General features: G+C 45.1%; 1 protein-coding gene across 5 annotated transcripts in view; it reads right to left on the reverse strand.

Moving 5' to 3' along the window:
- ADGRD1 (adhesion G protein-coupled receptor D1) overlaps positions 1 to 27,413 on the reverse strand; it is a 1,511,981-nt gene that overhangs the window by 1,264,982 nt on the left and 219,586 nt on the right. For all 5 annotated transcript variants that reach the window (XM_073676103.1, XM_073676100.1, XM_073676102.1 and 2 more), the window contains 3 exons: positions 24,064 to 24,123; positions 20,130 to 20,250; positions 12,219 to 12,326 (listed from right to left, as the gene is read on the reverse strand). In XM_073676103.1, coding sequence (XP_073532204.1) covers positions 12,219 to 12,326; positions 20,130 to 20,250; positions 24,064 to 24,123 — 289 coding nt within the window. The remainder of the gene's footprint in view (positions 1 to 12,218; positions 12,327 to 20,129; positions 20,251 to 24,063; positions 24,124 to 27,413) is intronic.

The following is a 27,413-nucleotide window of genomic DNA, read 5'->3' on the forward strand; positions in this document are numbered from 1 at the left end:
ATAAAGAATTGTGTGTTTATTTCAATTAAAGGACTTTATTCTGGGTGTTTGTGTTTTCTTTTAACTTTGACTATGGGGTTAGTAATGGGGGTGTCTTATAGACGCCTCTCCATTACTAACCTGGGCTTGATGTCAGCTGGCATTATAAGCTGACATCAACCCCAGCCCTATTACCCCACTGCCACCGCTACAGGGCAGTGGGAAGAGCGAGGCTAAGTGCCAGATTTGGCGCATCCTACGGATGCGCCATTTCTGGGACAGCTGACGGCTGGTGTTTCTAGCCTGGGAGGGGGCCAATATTCATGGCACCCTTCCTGGGCTATTAATATCAGCCCCCAGCTGTCTGCTTAGCCTTTGCTAGCTGTTTAAATAGGGGGGACCCCACGTCATTTTTTTGGGGGGGTCCCCCATTTTAATAGCTAGTAAAGGCTAGGTATTCAGCTGGGGGCTGATATTAGTAGCCTGGGAAGCTCCGTGGGTATTACCCCCTTCCCAGGCTTCAAACATCTGCCCCAGCCGTCTGCTTAACCTCCGCTAGAGACTAAAATTACGGGGAACCCCACGCCAATTTTTTTTTTAATAAATCCTTTATTTTAACACTAAATGACAAGTACAGTGATCAACACTATCACTGTACTTCTTATATATGTGACTGACATGTTTCTATCTATCTAATCTATGTGTGATGCTCTATCTTTCTGTTCTAAATTGTCGGGTACCGAGGCTGAATTGCCGGCCGGCTTTTTTAAAGAGACGGTGCATGAAAACACTATTATTTTTTTAAATAAATCCTTTACACTAAATGACAAGTACAGTAACCAACACTGTCACTGTACTTATTATATATGTGATTGGCATGTTTATATCTATCTATGTGTGATGCTCTATTCTTTCTGTTATAAATTGTCGGGTACCGCTGCTGAATTGCCGGCCGGCTTTTTTAAAGAGACGGTGCACGAAAACACTATTATTTTTTTTAATAAATCCTTTACACTAAATGACAAGTACAGTAAGCAACACTGTCACTGTGCTTCTTATATGTGTGACTGACATGTTTCTATCTATCTAATCTATGTGTGATGCTCTATTCCTTCTTGTCTAAATTGTCGGGTACCGGTGTATGCCGCTGCTGAATTGCCGGCCGGCTTTTTTAAAGAGAGCGTCTTCTGAGCAGTTTGTCAGCTTTTGGACACCTTTGAAGGTGTTTTCTATGTGTTTCTATGTGTTTTTGTTTGCCTGCCATTGGTTTTAACGGTGTTTGACGGTGTTCTAAGGTGTTCGACGAACAGTTCGACGAACAGTTCCTCGAACATCCCGGTGTTCGACGAACCGAACCGAACCCGAACACTACGGGGGTGGCTCAACACTAGTGAACACTGACCACTTACTGCCTGTTTTTATGTTTTATGGTAGAATAAAAAAAAGGTTTCAGAAAAGCAGCAAACCATTACTTGTCACCCTTATAAGTATATATGCAGCTCAGATGTGTGGAATTCTTAATATCTGTTGCTTAATACAGTATAAAGTTAGGAGGTGCAGAGCTTTAGTAGCAGTGTCACCTTGGCTCTGATGACTGAGAGGGGGGAGAATAAATGCCCTTCTGCCACGTAAGAAGATGGGGGGTCTTGTTACAGATTATACTTTTGGACTCAGGAATATTAAAGAGGACCTGTCACTTGCTCCAAAAAATTAGTTTAAATACCTTGTAAAAATCCCTAAGCTTTAACTGATTCTGCGATGCAGTGATATTCGGGTTTGTTCCTTCTGGAGAGCACTATATGAAATCTCTTCTTTGCAGTCCAACTGTTTGTTTTTTCAGAGTCTTCCCCGGTGGTGTGTGCTTTCACCTCTCCCCCCAAGACATTGCAAAACACAGTTGAGCAGGGTATGAGACTGTTAGACTGTCACATGAACTGCCAAACTATGATTGACAGCATCTAGGAGGGAGGTGTGAAAGCGCACACCCCTAGGAAAAATCTGAAGAAATGCAAGCAGAAATTTCACATCCTGTGCTCCAAAACAACTGCCGACTCCAGCTCAAAAATATCTCCCAAATCCGCACATTCCTCAACCATGAATCTGCAAAAACACTAGTGCACGCCCTCATCATCTCCCACCTTGACTACTACAACCTCCTGATCTGTGGCCTCCCCTCTAACACTCTCGCATGGCTCCAATCTATCTTAAGCTGCCCGACTAATCCACCTGTCCCCCTGCAATTTCCCGGCCTCTTTTCTCTGTCAATGCCTTCACTGGCTCCCCACCATTACCCAGAGACTCCTGTTCAAAACCCTAACCATAGCATACAAAGCCATCCACAACCTGTCTCCTCCATACATCTTTGACCTAGTCTCCCGGTACTTACCTGCACGCACCCTCCGATCCTCACAAGATCTCCTTCTCTACTCCCCTCTTATCTCCTCTTCCCACAATCGCATACAAGATTTCTCCCGTGCTTCCGCCCTTCTCTGGAACTCTCTACCCCAACACATCAGACTCTCGCCTACCGTGGAAACTTTCAAAAGGAACCTGAAAACCCACCTCTTCCGACAAGCCTACAACCTGTAGTAACCCTCGCTCCACCATACCGCTGCACGACCAGCTGTTCCCTCATCTACTGTATCCTCACCCATCCCTTGTAGATTGTGAGTCCTTGCGGGCAGGGTCCTCGCTCCTCCTGTACCAGTCGCTGACTTGTATTGTTCAAGATTATTGTAATTGTAATTGTTTTTGCTATGTATACCCCTTTCACATGTAAAGCACTATGGAATAAATGGCGCTATAATAATAAATAATAATAATAATGTGCATATCTCTGCAAAGGAGTGATGCAGCGCAAAATGGAAAGAAGCAGCAGAATCAGGGGAGGTCAGAGATTTTTACATGGTTATTTATCTAAATGTTTTGAACACTTAACTGGTCCTCCTAAACATAAATCGCTATATACAGTTTTTTAACCTGTGTCACTTCCTATTTTTACTAACCTGGTTAACATATTAGCATACTAAATTATAAAGTACAGTACAGGTTGTTGATCAGCCAGACAACATGTTTTTTAACATCTGCATCACCGTGTGAATTAATAGCACAACTAAGAAGGAGCTATTCTTCATTTTTTTCACTGCACCACTAACAAATCTGTCCATTCAGTTTTATATAGAAGCTGCCTTGTAATTTTGGATTTTGGGATGACAAGCTTTAAGTTCACATAAAGTATTAGAGAACCATCATTAATCACGGACATATAACAGAAAATGCAAACATAATGACACCTTAGTTTAAATACATCACGACTCCAGTGTCCTACAAGCCATGATATGATTTAAAGAAAAGAGGAAAAAAAAAAGACAGTTCTTCCTTCAACAAGTTCATTGCCCTTCTGCTGAAGAAAAGGTTAGGTTTGAAAAAGATATATCAAGTGCTAAGGCACAAGAAGATATAAATTATTTAAATTACTTTTTCACGGCTGGAAAGTACCAGATCATCATCACATAATGTACTGAGACATAAATTAGGACAATTGTTTATGTTACTAGACATATAATATGTATTTTACTGAAAATGTTCCAAAAAATTACTAAAAAAAAATTAGAAAACGGTTTTATTCTTATTTCTAAAAAATAAGGCTCAGATTTAAAAAAAAAAAAAAAAAAAATGATGTATATAAAATGAGCAATGTACAATTCCTATAGACCAGTGGTTCCTAACCTTTCTGACCTTGAGAGCCACATTCAGCTTTGAGAGAGAGTCGCGAGCCACATATAGGTCTACGAAAGAGTCACAAGCCACATCCTGCCACCGCCCCCTCACAGTAGTGACACAAAGAGCCAGAGCTTTTCCATAGAAATCACACCGGGGCACTATACCAAGCTACAGAGGTTCCCATAATACCCCAATTCAGTATTCTCACATCAAGCACTCCCATCACACTGCTGCATCCAGCTTCAAGCATCTCCTCTGACAGTTAGCATCATCCGGTCTCCAGCTTATGCCTGCACCGGTGTCAGTCTGACTCCGACATCTAGCGCCAGCTTAGCAGGGGAAGGAGGGAGCGTGCTGCTTTGGATGCAGGTTAGCCGAGCAGTGCATTGCTGTGCTAGGGTACCAGGGGGAGGAGCCTTCCATCTGGTCAGTGCTAGCCCTGTAGCGGGGCCCACCAGAGGACTCACCGATTCCCTAGTCCGAGCCTGAGCTTACCATACTTAAATTACCTCCAAATCCCCAAGGCCAGAATATGCATGTTTAGATCTGCTCTTTAGTGCAGGGCTATTCACAAAATTCACCATCTGGAGACCTGCTTTTCACAGTTGTTTGCTAGATCTGGTGCTAATGCACTAAGTTGGGAGGCAGCTGCAAGCCACACAACATGGGCCTGAGAGCCACAAAGGGAAAATAGACCTGACTTAAGGGGGTGAGAAATCATACCAACAAATTACCCAAAGGGTAAATAAACCCCATAGAGGAGTCCTAAAGAAATCTTATATAGCAATACCACTTGAGTAATTTTGATCTTTATTTGCTAGACCATATTAAATAATCCCAATAAAAGTCAATTTTTAATCACATTATCCCTTAAATTGGGTTTATTTACCCTTTGGGTAATTTGTTGGTATGATTTCTCACCCCTATAGGGTTTTGTCAGACACTTAGTTTATTGTTGAGCCACAAGTTAAGGACCCCTGCTATAGACCATTTTAAAAGCTATTGACCTCATATCAAAATGTTCCCCTCACAGAAAAAGTGACCTCTTATCTGAGCCTGTTAAATAAAGAGTACTTTACATGATCTTAGTGCTTTGTAAACTATTTCTTCAAATACCTAATTTATAATCACATTTAGATTTGGATGTAGCTGAAGTATTTTATACTAAAACACCAAAAAATTAAATAGGACCACAGTGCTTCCTTCACCTACAATATTTCAGGTGGGAATCTGTGGCACAACTGAAACAAGAACAAAATGACTACAGATTACTAGGACCTGCTAGACCCAAAAAATTTGGCAAAGATATAGATGAGAAATGGGACCTAACGTCTGTAGACTTCTAAAGACTTGAGAAGTGTGATCACCTGTAATGGGACCCATATCCTGTCCAGAGGGTGAGTGAAACACATTATGACTGGTTTCAAGCTTATATTTGATCTAGTTTCTTGCACATGATGATAGGAAATAACTTACTGAGCTATGCCCAATGAAGATATTTCCCTGATTTGTGGTCATTGTAAGCACTATTGTCCCTCATAAATTTATTTTACACATGATCCATTCCCAACTGTGCACAATATGAAATACAGACAGTGACCATGATGTCAACAGGAGAATACTGTCATGTCCAGTAAACACAGGTTGATTTAAGTTGATTAGATCCAAAGAACTCTACTAGCACACGTCATTGTGTTCATTATGGACACAGGTGTAGCGTTGGCGTCCCTGCCTCCTGCCAGACAGGGACGCCGTTCCCCTCACCTCTCCGCTCTGTGCCCGGCGGCTTCCTCCCGCTCTGCTGGCAGCGCGCGCTGCTTCCTGGCCTCTGTGCTTAGGGCGCGCGCGCGCGCTCCCCCTCTCTTAAAGGGGCCGCGTGCGCCGTCCTAAGGAGTCCCCGGCCAATGGCCGGAGGACCTCACCATATATAAGGCACCTCCTCCAAAATGGAGGTGCCCGAGCAATGTTGTTGCAAAGCCTTTCAACTCTGCTTCAGCCCTCAGGTCCCGTTACCAGTTACCTGCCAGTCACCTGCCAGATTCCTGCTTGATACCTGCCTGATATCTGCTTGCAATCCTGTGGTCCGACAGTCTGCCTACCAGCACCTGCCAGTCTGTCTATGGATCAGTCCGTCTGCGGACCAGGAAGTACCTGCCAGATACCTGCCTGATACCTGCCTGCCAGTCCAGAGACTCTTACTCGCTCACCTGGGAGCGCTCACCTGCTACCTACCTGCTAGCCTACCTGGAGGCTTAGCCGTCACTTGCTGTGACCACCTGCCTGTCCAGAGACTCTTGCCCGCTCACCTGGGAGCGTTCACCTGCTACCTGTCTGCTAGCCTACCTGGAGGCTCTGCCGTCACTTGCCATGACCACCTGCCTGTCCAGAGACTCTTGCCCGCTCACCTGGGAGCGCCCACCTGCTACCTGTCTGCTAGCCTACCTGGAGGCTCTGCCGTCACTTGCCATGACCACCTGCCTGTCCAGAGACTCTTGCCCGCTCACCTGGGAGCGCCCACCTGCTACCTGTCTGCTAGTCTACCTGGAGGCTCTGCCGTCACTTGCCGTGACCACCTGCCAGTCTAGAGACTCTTACCCTGCTGTCACTTGCCGTGACCATCCGCCTGTCAAGAGACTGTCCCCGTCACTTGCCGTGACCTCCTGCCCTTCTACCCAGAGACTGTCCCCGTCACTTGCCGTGACCTCCTGCCCTTCTACCCAGAGACTGTCCCTGTCACTTGCCGTGACTACCTGCCCGCCTTCCCTGGGAGCCACCCGCTTCTTTAGAAGGACTGCCCCTTTGTATAGTTGCTCTGAGGTTCCACCTCCCAGAGCCGTTACAGTTTGCTCGGGCCATGGAACCCGGTGGCACCCAAGCTCCCTCGCTCTCGGACCTATGCCATGAACTGTCCCATCAGAGGTCCCAACAGGAGTCCATCCTGAGTCACCTGCGTAGTGTTAACTCCCGCCTGGACACACTGACTACATCTTCGGGACCAGCTTCCAGTCGCACGACTCCTACCCCGGCAGCGCCGCTGCCCATCAATTCCATGGCATCTCTTCCCGGTCCCCGCCTCACCGCCCCGCCTCGTTTTGGCGGAGATCCCGGTCAGGCACAGGGCTTCATTAACCTGTGCACTCTGCACTTCAAACTGTTGGCACACCAGTTTTCCACCGACCGAGCCAAAGTAGCCTTCATCATGTCCCATCTCACGGGGGAGGCGCTGGCTTGGTTAAATCCTCTATGGGAGAGAGGAGACCCCCTGGTGTCCAATCTGCCAGCCTTTCTCTCGGTTTTCCGGAAGGTCTTCGATGAACCAGGACGGAGGACCTCATCCGCCTCATCTCTGCTACGCCTCCGCCAAGGAAGTCTCACCGTGGGCCAATATGCCATACGGTTCCGTACCCTTGCTTCGGAGCTTGCCTGGGATAATGATGCCCTGGTGTCCGTCTTCTGGGAGGGTCTGTCCGGCCGTATTAAAGATGAACTCGCCGGTCGGGACATTCCTACCACTCTCGACGACTTAATTACGCTTGCCACCCGGATTGACATCCGGTTCCAGGAGCGCACCAAAGAGGTCACCCGTGAGAGGAGGTTTCCACGCCTTGCCCCTACCTTCCAGAGACCCGTCACTTCCTCCGTTACTCCTCCGGCGCACTCACCCGAGCCTATGCAGGTCGACCAGACCAAGATGGTCAAGACCCGTCAAGAATTACGCCGTGCCGAGGGGAGCTGCTTCTACTGTGGCAGTAAGGAGCACCGGATCCGTTCCCGCCCGGAGAGGTCGGGAAATGCCTGTGTCTAGGATCGCTCAGAGAGGTCACCCTAGACAGAAATATACCCTCTCCATCTCTAATGCTGTCGGTCTCTATCATCTGCGGGGAGAACCGTTATTTTGAACTGGCTCAACTTGACTCTGGAGCTGCCGGAAATCTAATTTCTCAGTCCCTGGTAGAGAAATACTGCATTCCCACCAAACCTCTGGCTGTACCCTTATCTGTCGCCGCCGTGGATGGGGACCTCTTACCTCATCCCATCCAACTCATCACCGAATCCATAACTCTGCAGGTGGGAATGCTGCACTCTGAGAGCATCTTCTTTCATGTTCTGCCTGGACTCTCTCACGCCCTCTTGCTAGGCCTACCATGGCTCCAGAGACACGCACCCGTGCTTGATTGGCAGACCGGAGAAGTTCTTCGCTGGGGACAGGACTGCCATAAGACTTGTTTAGTTCCTGTTCATCCTGCTCATCCTTCTCCTACCCCAGCCAATCTACCCGGCCTACCGGTTCCCTATTGGCCTTTTGCGGACATCTTTAATAAAAGAGAAGCAGAGACATTACCCCCTCATAGACCATACGACTGCCCAATTGACCTGATGCCCGGCGCTACTCCTCCCCGTGGGCGTATTTACCCTTTGTCCGCTACTGAGACCCGGTCCATGTCTGAATATATTGAGGAGAATCTGGCCCGGGGATTTATCCGGAAATCTACCTCTCCGGCGGGAGCAGGCTTCTTCTTCGTCAAAAAGAAGGACGGCTCACTCCGTCCCTGTATAGACTATAGAGGCCTTAACCAGATCACAGTGAAGAATAAATACCCCCTTCCGCTCATTCCTGAATTATTTGACCGTCTGAGGGGGGCTAGAATCTTCACCAAGCTGGACCTCCGTGGGGCATATAATCTGGTCCGTATCCATCAGGGGGATGAATGGAAGACGGCATTCAACACCCAAGACGGTCACTATGAATACCTTGTAATGCCCTTCGGTCTCTGTAACGCTCTCGCCGTCTTTCAAGAGTTGGTCAATGACATCTTCCGTGACCTTCTCTACTCCTGCGTGGTGGTGTAACTGGACGACATCTTGGTCTTCTCTCCGGATCTTCTCACTCACCGGAGGGATGTTCGTCAGGTCCTGCTCAGGCTCAGGCAGAACCACCTCTACGCTAAATATGAGAAGTGCCTCTTTGAGCAGACCGCGCTTCCGTTTCTGGGCTACATAATCTCTCAGACCGGCCTACAAATGGACCCTGAGAAACTGTCTGCCATCCAGAAGTGGCCCCGACCAGAGGGGTTGAAGGCTATTCAGCGGTTCCTGGGCTTCGCCAACTACTACCGCCTCTTCATTCCGCACTTCTCTTCCCGGACAGCCCCATCTCGGCGCTCACCCGTAAGGGCGCTAATCCCAGAGAATGGCCGCCCGAAGCAGAGGAGGCCTTCCTTTCCATAAAACAAGCTTTTTCCTCCGCCCCTGTGCTGCATCGTCCGGCCGGCAACAAACAATTCTTTCTAGAAGTCGACGCTTCCTCCTCCGGAGCCGGAGCAGTACTTACCCAAAAGTCGTCTTCCGGAAGAATGGTAACCTGCGGCTTCTTCTCCAAACTCTTCTCCTCATCGGAGCGCAACTATTCTATAGGAGACCGAGAATTGTTGGCCATTAAGCTGGCACTGGAGGAGTGGCGTTACCTGCTCGAAAGGGCTCTTCACCCGGTAATAATTTACACAGACCACAAGAACTTGGCTTACCTCCAGAGTGCCCAGAGACTTAACCCGCGCCAAGTCCGGTGGTCCTTGTTCTTCGCCCGCTTTAATTTCATTCTTCATTTTCGCCCGGCTGACAAAAACATCAAAGCTGATGCCTTATCCAGATCCTTTTTGGTCTCTGATCTTGAGGAGGAGCCTAAACACATCATCGACCCCGCCAAAGTAATGCAGGTGGCCCCCGTGAATCTAAATCGTCTTCCACCCGGTAAGACGTTCGTAACTGTTTCTGATCGTGAGAAAGTTCTACACTGGGGACACTCGTTCAAGCTAGCTGGCCACGCTGGTTAGAAAAAGACCCTCCAGCTTATTTCCCGGCATTACTGGTGGCCTACCCTGCACAAGGACGTAATAGACTTTGTTTCAGCCTGTGTGTCCTGCGCCCGCAACAAGGTTCCGAGACGTCTGCCAGCCGGCCATCTCCTTCCTATTCTTGTACCTGCTGCCACGTGGCAGCATATAGCTATGGACTTTATAACGGACCTCCCTGTCTCTGCCGGTTGTACGGTCATATGGGTTGTCGCTGATCGCTTTTCCAAAATGGCTCTCTTTATTCCCCTGCCGGGTCTCCCGTCTACATCAGAGTTAGCTAAAGACTTTATCCATCATGTCTTTCGTCTACACGGTCTTCCTTTCCACATCGTATCCAACCGAGGGGTTCAGTTCACCTCTCGTTTTTGGCGAGCCATGTGTAAACTGCTGGGGGTCACCTTGGACTTTTCTTCTGCATATCACCCACAGTCCAATAGCCAAGTAGAACGGATCAACCAAATTTTAACCAGTTACCTCCGGCACTTTGTTAATGCTCACCATTCCGACTGGGTGGATCTTTTACCGTGGGCTGAATTTTCTTACAATAATCACGAGAGCGAATCTTCCTCCAAATCCCCGTTTTTTGTAGTCTTCGGTCAGCATCCTCGGATCCCGTTTCCCGTCTCCACCTCGGTGGACAATCCGGCTGCGGAATCTCTCGTTAGCGAATTTTCCTCCATTTGGGAGAGTACCAGATCCGCACTTCTTCAGTCATCCGAGCGGATGAAAAAACAGGCTGACAAAAGACGTCTGGATCCACCACAATTCCGTCCTGGAGATAAGGTCTGGCTCTCGTCCAAGTATGTCCGGCTCAAGATTCCTTCCTACAAGTTAGGGCCTCGGTTCATCGGCCCACTGGAAGTTATCAAACAAATCAACCCGGTGGCCTATAAATTGAAACTCCCAGCCAACTTGCGGATTCCTAACTCCTTCCATGTATCTCTACTCAAACCCGTGGTACTTAACTCTTTTTCCAAGTCTACAGGTACGCCTCCTGCTCCGGTTTCCGCTGAAAATGAGTTTGAGGTAGAGAACATTCTGGCCACCAAAAGGGTAAGAGAAAAGTCCTTTTTTCTAGTGGATTGGAAGGGGTTTGGTCCTGAGGAGAGAACATGGGAGCCCCGGGAGAACATCCATGCCCCGCTCATCCTTGATAAATTTCTCTCTGGCCTAAAAAAGGGGGGGCCTAAAGGGGGGGGGGGTACTGTAGCGTCGGCGTCCCTGCCTCCTGCCAGACAGGGACGCCGTTCCCCTCACCTCTCCGCTCCGTGCCCGGCGGCTTCCTCCCGCTCTGCTGGCAGCACGCGCTGCTTCCCGGTCTCTGTGCTTAGGGCGCACGCGCGCGCGCGCTCCCCCTCTCTTAAAAGGGCCACGCGCGCCGTCCTAAGGAGTCCCCGGCCAATGGCCGGAGGACCTCACCATATATAAGGCACCTCCTCCAAAATGGAGGTGCCCGAGCAATGTTGTTGCAAAGCCTTTCAACTCTGCTTCAGCCCTCAGGTCCCGTTACCAGTTACCTGCCAGTCACCTGCCAGATTCCTGCTTGATACCTGCCTGATACCTGCCTGATATCTGCTAACCTGCTTGCAATCCTGTGGTCTGACAGTCTGCCTACCAGCACCTGCCAGTCTGTCTATGGATCAGTCCGTCTGCGGACCAGGAAGTACCTGCCAGATACCTGCCTGATACCTGCCTGCCAGTCCAGAGACTCTTACTCGCTCACCTGGGAGCGCTCACCTGCTACCTACCTGCTAGCCTACCTGGAGGCTTAGCCGTCACTTGCTGTGACCACCTGCCTGTCCAGAGACTCTTGCCCGCTCACCTGGGAGCGTTCACCTGCTACCTGTCTGCTAGCCTACCTGGAGGCTCTGCCGTCACTTGCCGTGACCACCTGCCTGTCCAGAGACTCTTGCCCGCTCACCAGGGAGCGCCCACCTGCTACCTGTCTGCTAGACTACCTGGAGGCTCTGCCGTCACTTGCCGTGACCACCTGCCTGTCCAGAGACTCTTGCCCGCTCACCTGGGAGCGCCCACCTGCTACCTGTCTGCTAGCCTACCTGGAGGCTCTGCCGTCACTTGCCGTGACCACATGCCAGTCTAGAGACTCTTACCCTGCTGTCACTTGCCGTGACCATCCGCCTGTCAAGAGACTGTCCCCGTCGCTTGCCGTGACCTCCTGCCCTTCTACCCAGAGACTGTACCCGTCACTTGCCGTGACCTCCTGCCCTTCTACCCAGAGACTGTCCCTGTCACTTGCCGTGACTACCTGCCCGCCTTCCCTGGGAGCCACCCGCTTCCTTACAAGGACTGCCCCTTTGTATAGTTGCTCTGAGGTTCCACCTCCCAGACCCATTACAACAGGCTTAAACATCTATGACGCAAAGATTGATGTCCACAATTAAGGCCACTGTGGCTGCCATGTAATGAGAGTGTGGTCTCTACAGCTTGACTGACATTGAAGATGTGCCATAAAATTGTCAACTTGTGGACTACAATAAAATCTAAAGAAAAAAGACCGACATGTGAAAAGGCTCATTAAGGAACATCACTCCATTTACAAGTACATCAATTCCTATTTATTATTTAGCAATCTTGTTCTCTACCATTATCAGCAGCAGATAGAAGACATTCTTATAAAATGATAGCAGGGTAACCTGAACTTACATTTGCTCATGAATGCTTCTCCGGGAACAGAGATGTATGAATGCCCTTCAGATGGAAAGCGGTAGTGAGGCAAGCTCAACATCTGAGGCACCTTCACCATGGCATAATCTGAAAGAATCGCAGAAAGTGGCCATAAATCACATTTGCACTATGTGACAAACTGAAAATGTCTCTAAACACTTCTTGACATTACAGTAATAACATTATCATTTAGAACAATTGTTTCCATGCAGTAAATCGATGTCTATCTATCCTGACATAAGAAGCTTTTATAAGCACGCTATCTTACATCACTGTTCTGACCTAGAAAGAATAAAGAAAGTATGTGAGTCCGCATCGCAAACCTGCGTCTGAGAGCTACAAGCAAAACAGCACAATAGCACAACGTCCAACAAAGTGTGCTTCAATCCATGTACAACCATGTGCAAAATACAGCTCTTGTTCTGGTTCTGGAGACAGTGCATTAGTACTGAATCTTATTTTCAGCTCTGGCTATTTTTTTATATATCGAAGACCTCATTTAGTGTACTTCAGACATCATACCCCCGATTCATTTAGACTGGCGTTTAGTATGCCAGCATTAATAAGAGGCAAGCTGGAATAAGATGCACCGAATTCATTAAGAGGAGTACACCACTTAATTCAGAGCATCTTATTATTGGTGGCATAAAAACTGCTGCCGTTATTGCTGAATTTGACGGAGCGGTGTAGCCACGTCCCATCCTCCCTTGGCTACTCCCTAACTTAACCCATTTTGGGGGAGCTGCCAAAAACTGGGGTAAAAATGGCAAAAATCATAAAATTTTTGCGCAACTCTGTTTCGAAAATATGTTACGTCTTTTCGAAATGCTTCACTCCAGTTTTCTGGTGTAAACAATTTGATGAATTGGGGCCTATAACTTTGTCAAAGGATATATCTAGGGGTCAGTGGTAAAACTTGTCATGTACATGGGAAGTCATTCCTATCCACTGTCTGGTAGGGCTCATTCACACCACTGTATTAGTCAGACGAGTGTTATCCGATTTTTATCAGATAGCACTCGGACTAATGATATGTAATGGGAAAGTGTTGATCAATGTTTTTTTTTCTCATTCCGATTTAACATGAGAAAAAAAGCACACCATGTTGCACTTTGACACGTAAATCAGATGAGACTCGCCCATTCAAGTCTATGGCTGCGTGGAAAACATCGGACTGCACTAGGATGACATCACACAATGCCGAAGGTGGAGAAATTTTGTTCTCCATCTTCTCCTCACAGTGTGCTCCGATTCTCACATCCAGGAGAATCGTATCACCTTATGCTGACACTCGGATCAAACTCGGGTCAGAGTTTGATCAGAATGTCATTAGAATAATTGGCCCAACTCTCTTGGATGACAGACTCTACGGTCGTGACCCCAGCCTGAATGTGATATTTTATTGTACATGCAGCAGGGCTATGGGAGGCATGGGTATGGCAATGAGACCTCTAACCTACATCTCTTCTTACACAGCTTGGAAATGAACCATCAGTAAAAAAGATCAGCTAATGGTTGAGTTTGGGGGTTGTACCCTGCTCCTTGCTGATAATGGGTAAAAACCAGTGACGTAACTTGAAGCTCATGGTTCACTGTGCAAAAACTTCAACCCGAAACCTAAATATTATTAGTCTTCAATAGTATTGGTCTCCTCACATATGCCAAAGGGACCTTTTAGGCTCCATTTAGCTCCAAAGTCCAGGAGCGTTGGTAACTCCTGCACTCACTATTGTCATGGCACAGGCAAGGACCCTGCAACAGCTGGTTACAGATGAGTGCCTTGCTTGGCTGATATCAATGTAAATACTTTTATGCCCAAAAATGACAAAAGTATTCTCGGAGTGATACCTTTATTGGCTAGCCAGTAAAAAATATACACTGCTCAAAAAAATAAAGGGAACACTCAAATAACACATCCTAGATCTGAATGAATGAAATATTCTCATTGAATACTTTGTTCTGTACAAAGTTGAATGTGCTGAGAACAAAATCACACAAAAATCATCAATGGAAATCAAATTTATTAACCAATGGAGGCCTGGATTTGGAGTCACCTCCAAAATTAAAGTGGAAAAACACACTACAGGCTGATCCAACTTGGATGTAATGTCCTTAAAAAAGTCAAAATGAGGCTCAGTATTGTGTGTGGCCTCCACGTGCCTGTATGACCTCCTACAATGCCTGGGCATGCTCCTGCTGAGGTTGCGGATGGTCTCCTGTGGGATCTCCACCCAGACCTGGACTAAAGCATCCGCCAACTCCTGGACAGTCTGTGGTGCAACGTGACGTTGGTGGATGGAGCGAGACATGATGTCCCAGATGTGCTCAATCGGATTCAGGTCTGGGGAACGGGCGGGCCAGTCCTTAGCTTCAATGCCTTCATCTTGCAGTAACTGCTGACAGACTCCGGTGCAACGTGATGTTGGTGGATGGAGCGAGACATGATGTCCCAGATGTGCTCAATCGGATTCAGGTCTGGGGAACGGGAGGGCCAGTCCATAGCTTCAATGCCTTCATCTTGCAGTAACTGCTGACAGACTCCACCACATGAGGTCTGGCACTGTCCTGCATTAGGAGGAACCCAGCGCCAACCACACCAGCATATGGTCTCCCAAGGGGTCTGAGGATCTCATCTCGTGACCTAATGGCAGTCAGGCTACCTCTGGCGAGCACATGGAGAGCTGTGCGGCCCTCCAAAGAAATGCCACCCCACACCATTACTGACCCACTGCCAAACCGGTCATGCTAAAGGATGTTGCAGGCAGCAGATCACTCTCCAAGGCGTCTTCAGACTCTGTCACGTCTGTCACATGTGCTCAGTGTGAACCTGATTTCATCTGTGAGGAGCACAGGGCGCCAGTGGCGACTTTGCCAATCCTGGTGTTCTGTGGCAAATGCAAAGCGTCCTGCACGGTGTTGGGCTGTGAGCACAACCCCCATCTGTGGACGTCAGGCCCTCATACCAACCTCATGGAGTCGGTTTCTAACCGTTTGTGCAGACACATGCACATTTGTGGCCTGTTGGAGGTCATTTTGCAGGGCTCTGGCAGTGTTCCTCCTGTTCCTCCTTGCACAAAGGTGGAGGTAGCGTTCCTGTTGCTGGGTTTTTGCCCTTCTACGGCCCCCTCCATGTCTCCTGGTGTACTGGCCTGTCTACTGGTAGCGCCTCCAGCCTCTGGACACAACGCTGACAGACACAGCAAACCTTCTTGCCACAGCTCGCATTGATGTGCCATCCGGGATGAGCTGCACTACCTGAGCAACTTATGTGGGTTGTAGAGTCCGTCTCATGCTACCACGAGTGTGAAAGCACAACTAACATTCAAAAGTGACCAAAACATCAGTCAGAAAGCATTGGTACTGAGATGTGGTCTGTGGTCCCCACCTGCAGAAACACTACCTTATTGAGTGTGTCTTGATAATTGCCAATAATTTCCATCTATTGTCTATTCCATTTGCACGACAGCATGTGAAATTGATTGTCAATCAGTGTTGCTTCCTAAGTGAACAGTTTGATTTCACAGAAGTTTGATTTACTTGGAGTTATATTCTGTTGTTTAAGTGTTCCCTTTATTTTTTTGAGCAGTGAATAAATGCAAGATTTCAGAGCACAGAGGTTCCTTCTTCAGGCAATATTACAAATGAATTGATAAGGCAAAAGGCACAACATTTAAGAGATGTTACAGCAAGACATTTGTTCATGAGGTGTGAGGGGTGATGCCTCCTAATGATAAGTCAAAGAGATCAAATTTAGGGTTTTTAGTTGCAAATGTCAAGTCTGTGGGAATGTTTAATTATCTGGAGACCGTCTAGTGGAGGTGTGAATTGAGTACATGTAGTGAGTCATAAATCTAGGTGTTAGATTGAGTCCTGTTGTCAAGGAATTGAACATTCTTATCAGTTCGAATTCCCAATTTTTTCTCTCTCTGTCATCCTTGTCCCAGCCCAGAGAAATGTTTTGCTTCAGGGCACCTTGTACATTGTATCATGTACACCACATTGGAGGATGTACATGAAAAGACATCCATGATTTTGTAGTCCTGATTTGTGTTTGGTATGCAGACTGTATTTGATGGTAACATGTGGGTACAAGTTTTGCATTTTTTATTTTTACATGGGAATGTGCCCGTTACTGATGGTGATGAGAGGGCACTTCTGACAAGGAGATGTCATGTTTGGGCATAAAAGTATTTACATTGATTTTTCTGGCTAACACGGTACCGCAATATAACTTTGTATTGTACATCTTGGCTGATATCAGATAGTTTCCCTATGTATGGAGGACTAATTTGTATTCTTTTTTTTCCCATGGAGCATTGCCAGTAAGTTTCCATACAACAGCCAGATCTTTTCAATGAGAACCAACACACCCCAGAGCTAATTTAACTAATGTATCTTTTATATTGCATAATAGCAAATGACCAGCAATAGCAAACAAAGTCCATTTATCATCCAGCATCTCTATGTTCCCACACAACGGCAGAACTGTGAATGACATAGCCATGCATACCGCTTGTCCGTACATCAAACATCACTTTGGATATATATTACACTTCAAAGAGATGTTTGTATACACATAACCAGCCCTGGAACACTGCCATATATAACTTCACATGAAACATTCATTTTAATTAAATAATGATAATGGAAATTCTTGCGGTAAACCAGGATGAAATGCTAACGCTGGAGAAAGTGTTCACAGCAGCGTTCTACATCATTGTTTACAAGATATTTTTTCCTTGGTTTCCAGTAAAAAAAAAAATATTAACTTTACATCAAAATTGACATGCCTAAGGGTACATTCACACAAGACAGATTTCCTGCAAAAATCCTTTTTAGTATGCCGTTACTCTGAATCCATTCAGAGGAGTAGAGTGGATTTTCAGATTTCTGCTATGAATCTGTTGTGTGCAAACCATGAAGAATAAAGCATTTAATAGAGATGTGACCTTTAAATAACATTTTATAGTTTAAACATAGATATAATCTACATAAAACTTGAGAAGCCTTGTTGTCTACACATCGCATTCCTTATCTCAGACTGTTGTATTGTCCTGAGCTGTATTCACAATTCTGCTTCTTGCGATTGATAACATGTTAAAAGGCTTGTTGGCTGACATATGCCTCTAAAGATTAGCTAAGCTCTGATAATAGGAGAGGGAGTGTTCAGGTGGGTTTACACCACCCAAATTACAGCATTAAAGGACCAACGATCAGTAAACATTTACCACTTGGCATTCATTTAATAGCCTGTTCACACTGGCAGACCATTCATCAGATGCGCCCTGAACAATGTGCAATACATTGTTCAGCGTGTATAAGCTTCCATTCTTCCTGGATACGCAGGTCTTGTTCACACAGATGGATGTGCTGCCGAGACCGATTAACTTTTGTGCAGCACGAAAGATCATTCCACCCGACCACTTTTCTTGTTCATCGGGTGCTTGGCAGCCTGTTTAGTATGCAAAATTATTGGGAAATGAGCTCCCTTGTTCACAATGATCTTACCAGTGTAAATGGAGCCTTAGTTGTTTTACATCAGATTACTATATGGGGTTATACTTTGTATTAGCAAGGAATGATGGGAGATCTTAGCTCTGAAGCCTGCAAAATTTAGAAAGCAGCTCTGGACTACAGCGAAGGATTCATATCAGTGGTAATGCAAAGTATTTTGTTGAAAAAAGTCAAATAAAGAATTGCTCCCATGGAAGAATACTATGCCTCACAGAGGAACTTTAAGGCTGCGCACAAAAAATGCAGGAGTCTGTAATACCCATAGGCACTCCATCTACCACCATTATGGCAAAGAAAAATGTCAACTTTATTATCCGATAAACACTATAAGGAAGCAGAGCGCACCAGACCATAGGGTGATACCTTCATTCAAAGATATATTAGATCCAGGTAATGTGCTCACCTGAGCGAGTTGTGTAGGCACAACTACTGCGAAAGCTCAATAACTGTTGCTGCCGCCCCATGGCTGGATGAACTCCACCAGGATGATTCAAGGAAAAGACAATTCACAGTTTGGGCTGCGCTAACCGAATGAAAATCCTTGATCCAATAATATGAAGAAGCATATTAGTAGCAGAATAACTTGGTACTCAAATTAGAATAAAAAGTGATATATATATTTACTGGCAATCCATACTGTGTAATGTTTCGGTCTTTTTCAGACCTTCATCAGAACAGCACTATGTAGGTGTAGCGTAACCAGACGCTGTTGTATGGCGCCATACAACAGCGTCTGGTTACGCTACACCTACATAGCGCTGCTAACGGATAGTCCTTCCCAATCTCACACGGCAATCAGTTCTGATGAAGATCTGAAAAAGATCGAAACGTTACTTACACTGTCTGGATTGCCAATCAATCAATATCACTTTTTATTCTAATCTGAGTGCCAAGTTATTCCACTACTATTTACTTGCAGGTTGGAACCCTACTTGGGCACCTTACTCTCTCACCAGGAGTGCCATATATTTCTTCATTATAAAGAAGCGGATTGGCATCTTTCTCAAGTGTACAGTTGGTTTATACAATTGAGAAAGATGCTAGTCCTGCATGGAAATGCATTGTGGAATAAAAAAACGCTTCTTAATATTATTGGATCAAGGATCTTCATTTCGGTTAGCACAGCCCAAACCTTGAATTGTCTTTGCCTCCAAACTTTATTATCTGAACAGAACTAAACGATTTTGATCTTCAGCTTTGCAAGGCCTGATAACATACTTTTACATGTGACATGTCTTCATATTGTAGCTTAGGCTCTGTTCACACCATTCATTCAGCCTGTATTTCCAGAGTAGGTACCTGGAAAACTCAGCTACTCCGCCTTAGTTTTCATTAAAGTTACAAAAAGTTATGCTAATGAACAGTGCTCAGAAATATGCCAAAAGGAAAGATTTTGGTACACTGTATATCTGAATGCAGCAGCGGGGATAATAGAAACAACTACACAAAAGTAGATATAGATACCAGCAGGTGTAGTTCTATAGAAACTTAAAACTTAACGTTTAATACCATTAGATAAAATATGTGCCAAATGCAAGGACCTAAAAACACACAGTTTGACTGCCTGTGATATATAATAACCAAGAGAACTTCCATATATTGTTACTTCCAGAGATATAGATATATGTCATATAAGCATATTGCATCTCTAACACAAACCAAGGAAGGAATGGCAAATAGGAAAAAAGATTCATCAGGGGAAAGAAGAAAGAGGACATGCGGTATGCACGCTGCCCAAAGTCGCGCAGCTCATTCACCAGACAGCGCTGAATAGCTAAGGCTAAGAAACGCGTCGGGAGCGGCATCTGGGGAGCGGTATTTGGTTGGTGACCTTATGAATTTCGGTTCACCACCACCATATGGAGCCCCCTCTGAGATCCGAGAGCATGGACAGTCATCAAAATTGGTGAGGATGTTCCATTTCTATATAGCAGAGTTAAATGGTCACCATTGATGGGGCGAGTGTTTTCATGTTCCCATATCTCAGGGTGAATACCTTCATGTTCCCACATATTGGGGTACAATAAGTTGATATAGTGTACTGTGGGCTTCATTATCTTTTTTCCTATTTGCCATTCCTTCCTTGGTTTGTGTTAGAGATGCAATATGCTTATATGACATATATCTATATCTCTGGAAGTAACAATATATGGAAGTTCTCTTGGTTATTATATATCACAGGCAGTCAAACTGTGTGTTTTTAGGTCCTTGCATTTGGCATATATTTTATCTAATGGTATTAAACGTTAAGTTTTAAGTTTCTATAGAACTACACCTGCTGGTATCTACACTGTATATCTGGCCTATTATAGACCATCAATAGTTCTGGTGTTTACGCCATTATAGTAATAAAGTTCCATAGAAACTGACAATTACCTGCCACTGATGAACTGCCTTCCAGTGTAACAATCACAGATGACTTTTCCAAGAGGTTTTTTGTTATATGTCCCATAACTTTATCAACAGTATCAATGAGTCCTCCAACATCTGGGGAAGCCTGCAAAAATAAAATTTAATTCTGTTTTGAAATGCATTTGCTTACTCTATTTTTATTTGCTAGCATTTTATAAGTCTAGAAAACCATGAAATCCATTTACATAGTGTGCTGGTTTTAAGCAGAGTTTCTGTTAGAGTAAAGCCATTCTGCTGGAAAACTGAAAGGCTGAATGTCAGAGAAAGGAGGGCAGAATGTCAATTAAACAGCAATAATATCACACTTTTTACACCAACCATCCTGATAACGGCATGAAAGATCCATGATGATTCAACCCTAAACTGACATCCCTGCAAAATTCTTTAAATGTTTTAGACATTTTAAAGCTGGAAGCAATTTTAGCAGATGATAACTTCACATTACTGCATATTTTATCATCAGTTCTGGGTAAATGGGACGCAGACCTTATGTTTCCTTACCATAAGGAAAAAGCTATCAAACGGGCTTCATATATATCGAAATTTCTGATAGATTTTGACCTATGACCTATGCTATCTTTACCTTCAGCTATGCTTTTGATAAGAAAGCTCATAGTATTACATAATACTATACTATTTAATGTAAGATATCTGAGTATGGAATACTTTGTGTCTTTCATATGCATTTGGCTGGATTACAAGAGTCTCTATAATGTTGATGTCGACCATATAAAATGTGAATTAATCTGTTACGATCATGCTTTAATATTTTATCTGAGAAGACTCTACTGCAAAATCTCACTCAATCTTTTGTGCTCACAACCTTGAGTTTGGCCTTTTACCAAGATCATTTACTGTTAAATGTTGTGTACAATTGGATTCATTGTTGCATTAGACCTACCTAACCCATCCAAAAGATTAAAGTTAAGAGATGATCAACCCATCTGTAATAACACTACCAAAGCTTACTTCAGGGTGGGCTCAGAGTGGGAAAGAACATCTGAAGTAGCTGAAAAGATCTTCCAAGCTTCTATTACGGATTAAGCAAATTCTGATGATACTGACACTGCACTATTTCACGTATCTCTACTTCTGATCCTCCATTCCTCATATTTTGAACAACCCCCTCTCACACCACTAACAGTTCACTTTAGAAATGCATCACTCCTAAAGGTGGCCATTAGACAAATGTTGGGAGAGCCCACAAATTTTTGTAGAACCTATCAACCATCTAATATTTGGGATTCTTGACAACTAACTAAAGATCCCCATTTTGGAAACACATGAATGCTCATCCTAGCTGAATGTTCATGTGTGAGAGGGAGTTGGGAAGGATAGTCATGCAGATGTCAGCTATTTTATGTGGATAGAAAGCTTAAGGGTCAGACCTTATGGATTTCAAGCCCAATCCTTTTGTTCTTTAATGGATAACTGTAGCACCCTGAGGATTCGACTGCTACAGGGGTATTACACCTCAAGCCAGAGGTGTGGTATTCCACTCCCGGGTAAGGATGGAGTGTGGAACTGAGCTCAGTAGGCTGCATGCACTACATACATCCCATTTCCGGGGGACAGGCCAATGGTACTCCCACTAGAGAAATGTGCAGGTACGACAGCGTCTGTCCCTGGCTGGAGTGGGAGGGGGGTGGAACATCCCAGTAGTGTAGGGGCAGATAGGGGGAGCAGTCTGGGTAATGCTAGGAGCTCATTGGGTGCTGGTCACCTGAGCTCACACATAGAGGGAGTATATAAGGTGGGAACCATCTTAGAACAGGGTCTTTTGTAGAGGTTTGGTCCGACAAGCAGAGCAGCTCGGCCAGCTTCAAGGCCAAGAGAGTGAGAGAGAGGAGAAAAGAAGGACCCAGAGGGGGAGAAGAGGGAACTCCAAGAACCCAAAATTAGACCAGAGGGTGAAGAGTTGGCACAAGGGTACCGGATCCCAAGCTGGTGGAGGGCACTAATCCTTAGCCAGAGACCGGAGGTCGTGGGCAGGATCTGCCACGACCACCCACCAAATCCACCCGGAAGGCAAACCAAGAATAGGGTCAGGGAACCCAGAGACAAGGGTTTTACCAACAAGAGGCCCGAGGGAGCCGGACTTAGGTGGATCCCTGGTGGGGAAGGCCAGAGAGAAGGACAAGTCAGAAAGGGAGCTCAGGAACACGCTCCAGAATCACCTGGGGGTTGGCCGAGTCCAGGACCTGGTGGACGCAGCACGGCTCGGGTGGTCACTCAAGGCCGGAGTGACCAACACAAAAGCAGTAAGTAAAAACCCTGAACTGCACAGCCCGACTCTGAGTTTCATTCACTGCACCTCCACAACCACCATCCTCTGCAACTGACCCCCTGAGGCTATACCCCTCCCGTTGGGGGTTATACTACCTGAGCTGCACACACACCACCAGCCTCAGCGGACCCTGCTGCAGCGGCGGCCGTAGTGACCGCAAATCAACGGGTGGCGTAGTCGACACTAAAGAACACCAATAACATCTATCAAGACTGCCACACACTGAGCTTGACACCCTGGGCACGGACCGGGTCACCGCCACTCGGAGACTACAACCCCCATCTGATCCGGCTCCGGGTATCCCCCAAACAACACTGGCCCAGGGGGCGCGTCATAACCCACCGCCAGTGGAGTCTGGCAGTGGCTTACATCTTGCTCATAATTGAAATGCATGCACTCTTGGTAAAGCAGAGCATGCATGTGTAAGAAGATGTAGGAGGAATAGCTGTTGGCCAAATGTTTGTTAGGCAGCTATTTGAAGTTAGACAGCTTAGGTTCTGCTTGTAAACCTGAAAGCCACTGACTTGGCCCTGAGTAATTAATCTGTGCCTTAATTTGTAAAGTCTTTCTCAAGTAATGAGTCTACTTTATGCCATGGACAGAGTATAAGGGTAATTGACATAGCAGCTGTTATGGGGCTTATAGTCTTTGGTGGAACAAATCCAGTATAACATATACTATGAGAGGGAAAGTTTACTGTGATTCCTGCGAATTAAGTAAGTAAAGACATAGGCCCTGATTCATTAAAGGGAATCTGTCAGCAGGTTTTTGCTACCTCATCTGAGAGCAGCACAGGCAAAGAGACCCTGAATCCAACGATGTATCGCTTAGTTTACTGGCGGCAGCATTTCTGACACAATCAGAGGTTTTACATTTAGCATGCAGCAGAGCTGAGAAAGCTGCCCCTGCCCACACCACAGCTCTCTATGTACATAGTCTATTGACAGTGAGCTGCTTATCACAGGAGGGGGTGGAGTCTGACTATCAGTCGCATAGACATCAAACCTGGCAATGATAATGTCCTAGTGATAAAACCTTCACTGTAAATAAACAGCAACTAGCTTGAAAAGTGGCACATCGTTGAATTGTTTTTTAACCCCTACCTCATGGTGTCCTCAGATTATATAGCCAAACCCTGCTGACAAATTCCCTTTAGTACTGGTGTTTCATATGTCAGTTTTAATGAGGGACATGTAAGAACAAGATGTAGGGAATTCATTAGCGGCGAACATCACTTAATGAATTTGGCACATTTCTCAGTGGCATGTGCCTTCATGATCCTCGCCAGAAATGTCCTAACATAAGAAAGTCCACCACTTTTGAAGAATTTGACAGGCAGGCATCGCCATGCCCTATACAGCCCTGGCATTTACCCTGATCCATGCACGTTCGCGGAGCTGGGCAAAAGTCACAAACTTTTTACGCAACTTTCATGTTGTGCAAAAATTGTGCAATTTTTCAAAGTGTTTTACGCTAGAATTTTGATGTAGACACTTTGATGAATTGGGGCCATAGCTGAGTGTTCAAAAAAAGGAAAAGAAATACAGAGAATGATGGAATAATCATAGCAACTTATCTACAATGTTAAAGATACAACACTACTATACTTACTATTGGCATATCACCCCAGGTAGGTAAAGAAAGAACTTCTCCCACAGTTTTCAGAAAGGCCTAAAAGTATACAATGCAATTAATTAGATTATACTTATGCATATTTCAGACAGATGTTTCCCAGCAAACTAATTCTGAAGCAAACATATGCCTTGCAGGAAATACATGCATCCTCAGCATTAAAGTTCCTGGTTTATGCCTACTTAGTTTATAGGTATATTACTTAACCGATTAATTATAATGGAAAAATACATGGGAATGATACAGTGCTTCAATTAGGCTATAACATAGGCCAATGAATCTAGCATTAGATGTAGTGGCATTTTAGTGCGGTTCTGCAGAATCGCCTCTGCTCACAGATAAATCTTTTACAATACCAAATGCACAACACTGCAAAATGGAGAAAGTCATTTTTTATGTCGCATTAAAGCTTCTGTAGATTTGTAATACAAAAAGAAGTATTAGGAATTTGCAATCCCTTGACTGGAAGAGATTATTCCATTTTGCAAATGGAGAAGTAAAATAAATGGTGGCACAAAGTCCATGTTTATTTGCTTCAATTTCAGACCCATGGTTTTGAAGGTGGCTTTATATCTGCACAATAAATCACAATGGAAGCTATAATTTATATTTTGGAATAGCCTGATTGTTATTACATCAAATCATGAGTAATAAAGGTGTTTTCTTGGACTTTAATATGAATGTGCAAATTGACACCACTTCATACAATGTGTAGTGCCTGTGTATGGTGCGCCAAGCTTTCTCCAATTCATTTATATGGGAGAGAGCTTGTAGTACCAATCATGGCCACAACACAATGTATGGAGCTGTGCCGCTTCCAGTGACTGTGGATAATCAGCTGATTGGAAGGGGTGGCAGAAGTCAGACCCCTATTAATCTGATATTGATGACCTATGCATAGATCAACAATAATAAAAATCATAGGTAAAATCACAGAAAATCCCTTTAAATATAGAAGAAGCCAAAATATAAAATTATGATTGGATATAATATTGCTATATGTTTAAACTATTAAACAGTGACAGCTTTATAATGACAAGTAGAAAAATACTCAATAATCTGTTCTTATATTAATATAAAATGCAGAAAGTAATGGAGAAACATGGACACTGTTTGGTGATTCTAAACAAAAAAAATATATACACTGCTCAAAAAAATAAAGGGAACACTTAAACAACAGAATATAACTCCAAGTAAATCAAACTTCTGTGAAATCAAACTGTCCACTTAGGAAGCAACACTGATTGACAATCAATTTCACATGCGGTTGTGCAAAAGGAATAGACAATAGATGGAAATTATTGGCAATTATCAAGACACACTCAATAAAGGAGTGGTTCTGCAGGTGGGGACCACAGACCACATCTCAGTACCAATGCTTTCTGGCTGATGTTTTGGGCACTTTTGAATGTTGGTTGTGCTTTCACACTCGTGGTAGCATGAGACGGACTCTACAATCCACAGAAGTTGCTCAGGTAGTGCAACTCATCCAGGATGGCACATCAATGCAAGCTGTGGCAAGAAGGTTTGCTGTGTCTGTCAGCGTAGTGTCCAGAGGCTGGAGGTGCTACCAGGAGACAGGCCAGTAAACCAGGAGACGTGGAGGGGGCCATAGGAGGGCAACAACCCAGCAGCAGGACTGCTACCTCCACCTTTGTGCAAGGAGGAACAGGAGGAACACTGCCACAGCCCTGCAAAATGACCTCCAGCAGGCCACAAATGTGAATGTGTCTGCACAAACGGTTAGAAACCGACTCCATGAGGGCGGTATGAGGGCCTGACAGATGGGGGTTGTGCTCACAGCCCAACACCGTGCAGGACGCTTGGCATTTACCACAGAACACCAGGATTGGCAAAGTCGCCACTGGCGCCCTGTGCTCTTCACAGATGAAAGCAGGTTCACACTGAGCACATGTGACAGACGTGACAGAGTCTGGAGACGCCGTGGATAGCGATCTGCTGCCTGCATAATCCTTCAGAATGACCGGTTTGGCAGTGGGTCAGTAATGGTGTGGGGTGGCATTTCTTTGGAGGGCCGCACAGCCCTCCATGTGCTCGCCAGAGGTAGCCTGACTGCCATTAGGTACCGAGGTGAGATCCTCAGACCCCTTGTGAGACCATATGCTGGTGCGGTTGGCCCTGGATTCCTCCTAATGCAGGACAATGCCAGACCTCATGTGGCTGGAGTGTGTCAGCAGTTCCTGCAAGATGAAAGCATTGAAGCTATGGACTGGCCCGCCCGTTCCCCAGACCTGAATCCGATTGAGCACATCTGGGACATCATGTCTCGCTCCATCCACCAACGTCACGTTGCATCACAGACTGTCCAGGAGTTGGCAGATGCTTTAGTCCAGGTCTGGGAGGAGATCCCACAGGAGACCATCCGCAACCTCATCAGGAGCATGCCCAGGCGTTGTAGGGAGGTCATACAGGCACGTGGAGGCCACACACAATACTGAGCCTCATTTTGACTTGTTTTAAGGACATTACATCAAAGTTGGATCAGCGTGTAGTGTGTTTTTCCACTTTAATTTTGGGGGTGACTCCAAATCCAGGCCTTCATGGGTTAATATATTTGATTTCCATTGATGATTTTTGTGTGATTTCGTTGTCAGCACATTCAACTTTGTACAGAACAAAGTATTCAATGAGAATATTTCATTCATTCAGATCTAGGATGTGTTATTTGAGTGTTCCCTTTATTTTTTTGAGCAGTGTATATGTGTATGTGTATATATATATATATATATATATATATATATATATATATATATAGATATATATATAGATATATATATATAGATAGATAGATATATATAGATATAGATATATAGATATATATCTATATATATATATATATATATATATATATAAAAAAGTGGTGTGAAAAGTGTTTGCCCCCTTCCTGATTTCTTATTCTTTTGCATGTTTGTCAAACTTAAATGTTTCAGATCACAAAGCAAATTTAAATATTAGACAAAGATAACACAAGTAAACACAAAATGCAATTTTTAAATGAACGTCTCTTATTATTAGGCTATGTGCCCACGATGCAGAAATGCTGCATATTTTTTCCGCTTCTCCCTGGCAGGAAAAATGCATGCGTTTTTTACATGTGTTTTTCCCGCCACGTAGAAGCGTTTGTCAAGCGTTCTTCACATGCATTTCTGCATGCGGGTTGACAAGCGCTTTCCAAGCGATTTTAGCATCACTTGGAAAAGTGCTTGACAACTTGTTCACACTATATAAATCCATGCAACCGGCATGGATTTATAGTAGTGTGACCAAGTTAGTTTAAAAAAAAAGAATAAGAATGGTAAAAAATAAAA

The sequence above is a fragment of the Phyllobates terribilis genome, unplaced genomic scaffold (genome assembly GCF_046119375.1).
Source record: "Phyllobates terribilis strain yellow unplaced genomic scaffold, ASM4611937v1 Scaffold_1__5_contigs__length_1240528914, whole genome shotgun sequence".
Taxonomy (NCBI): domain Eukaryota; kingdom Metazoa; phylum Chordata; class Amphibia; order Anura; family Dendrobatidae; genus Phyllobates; species Phyllobates terribilis.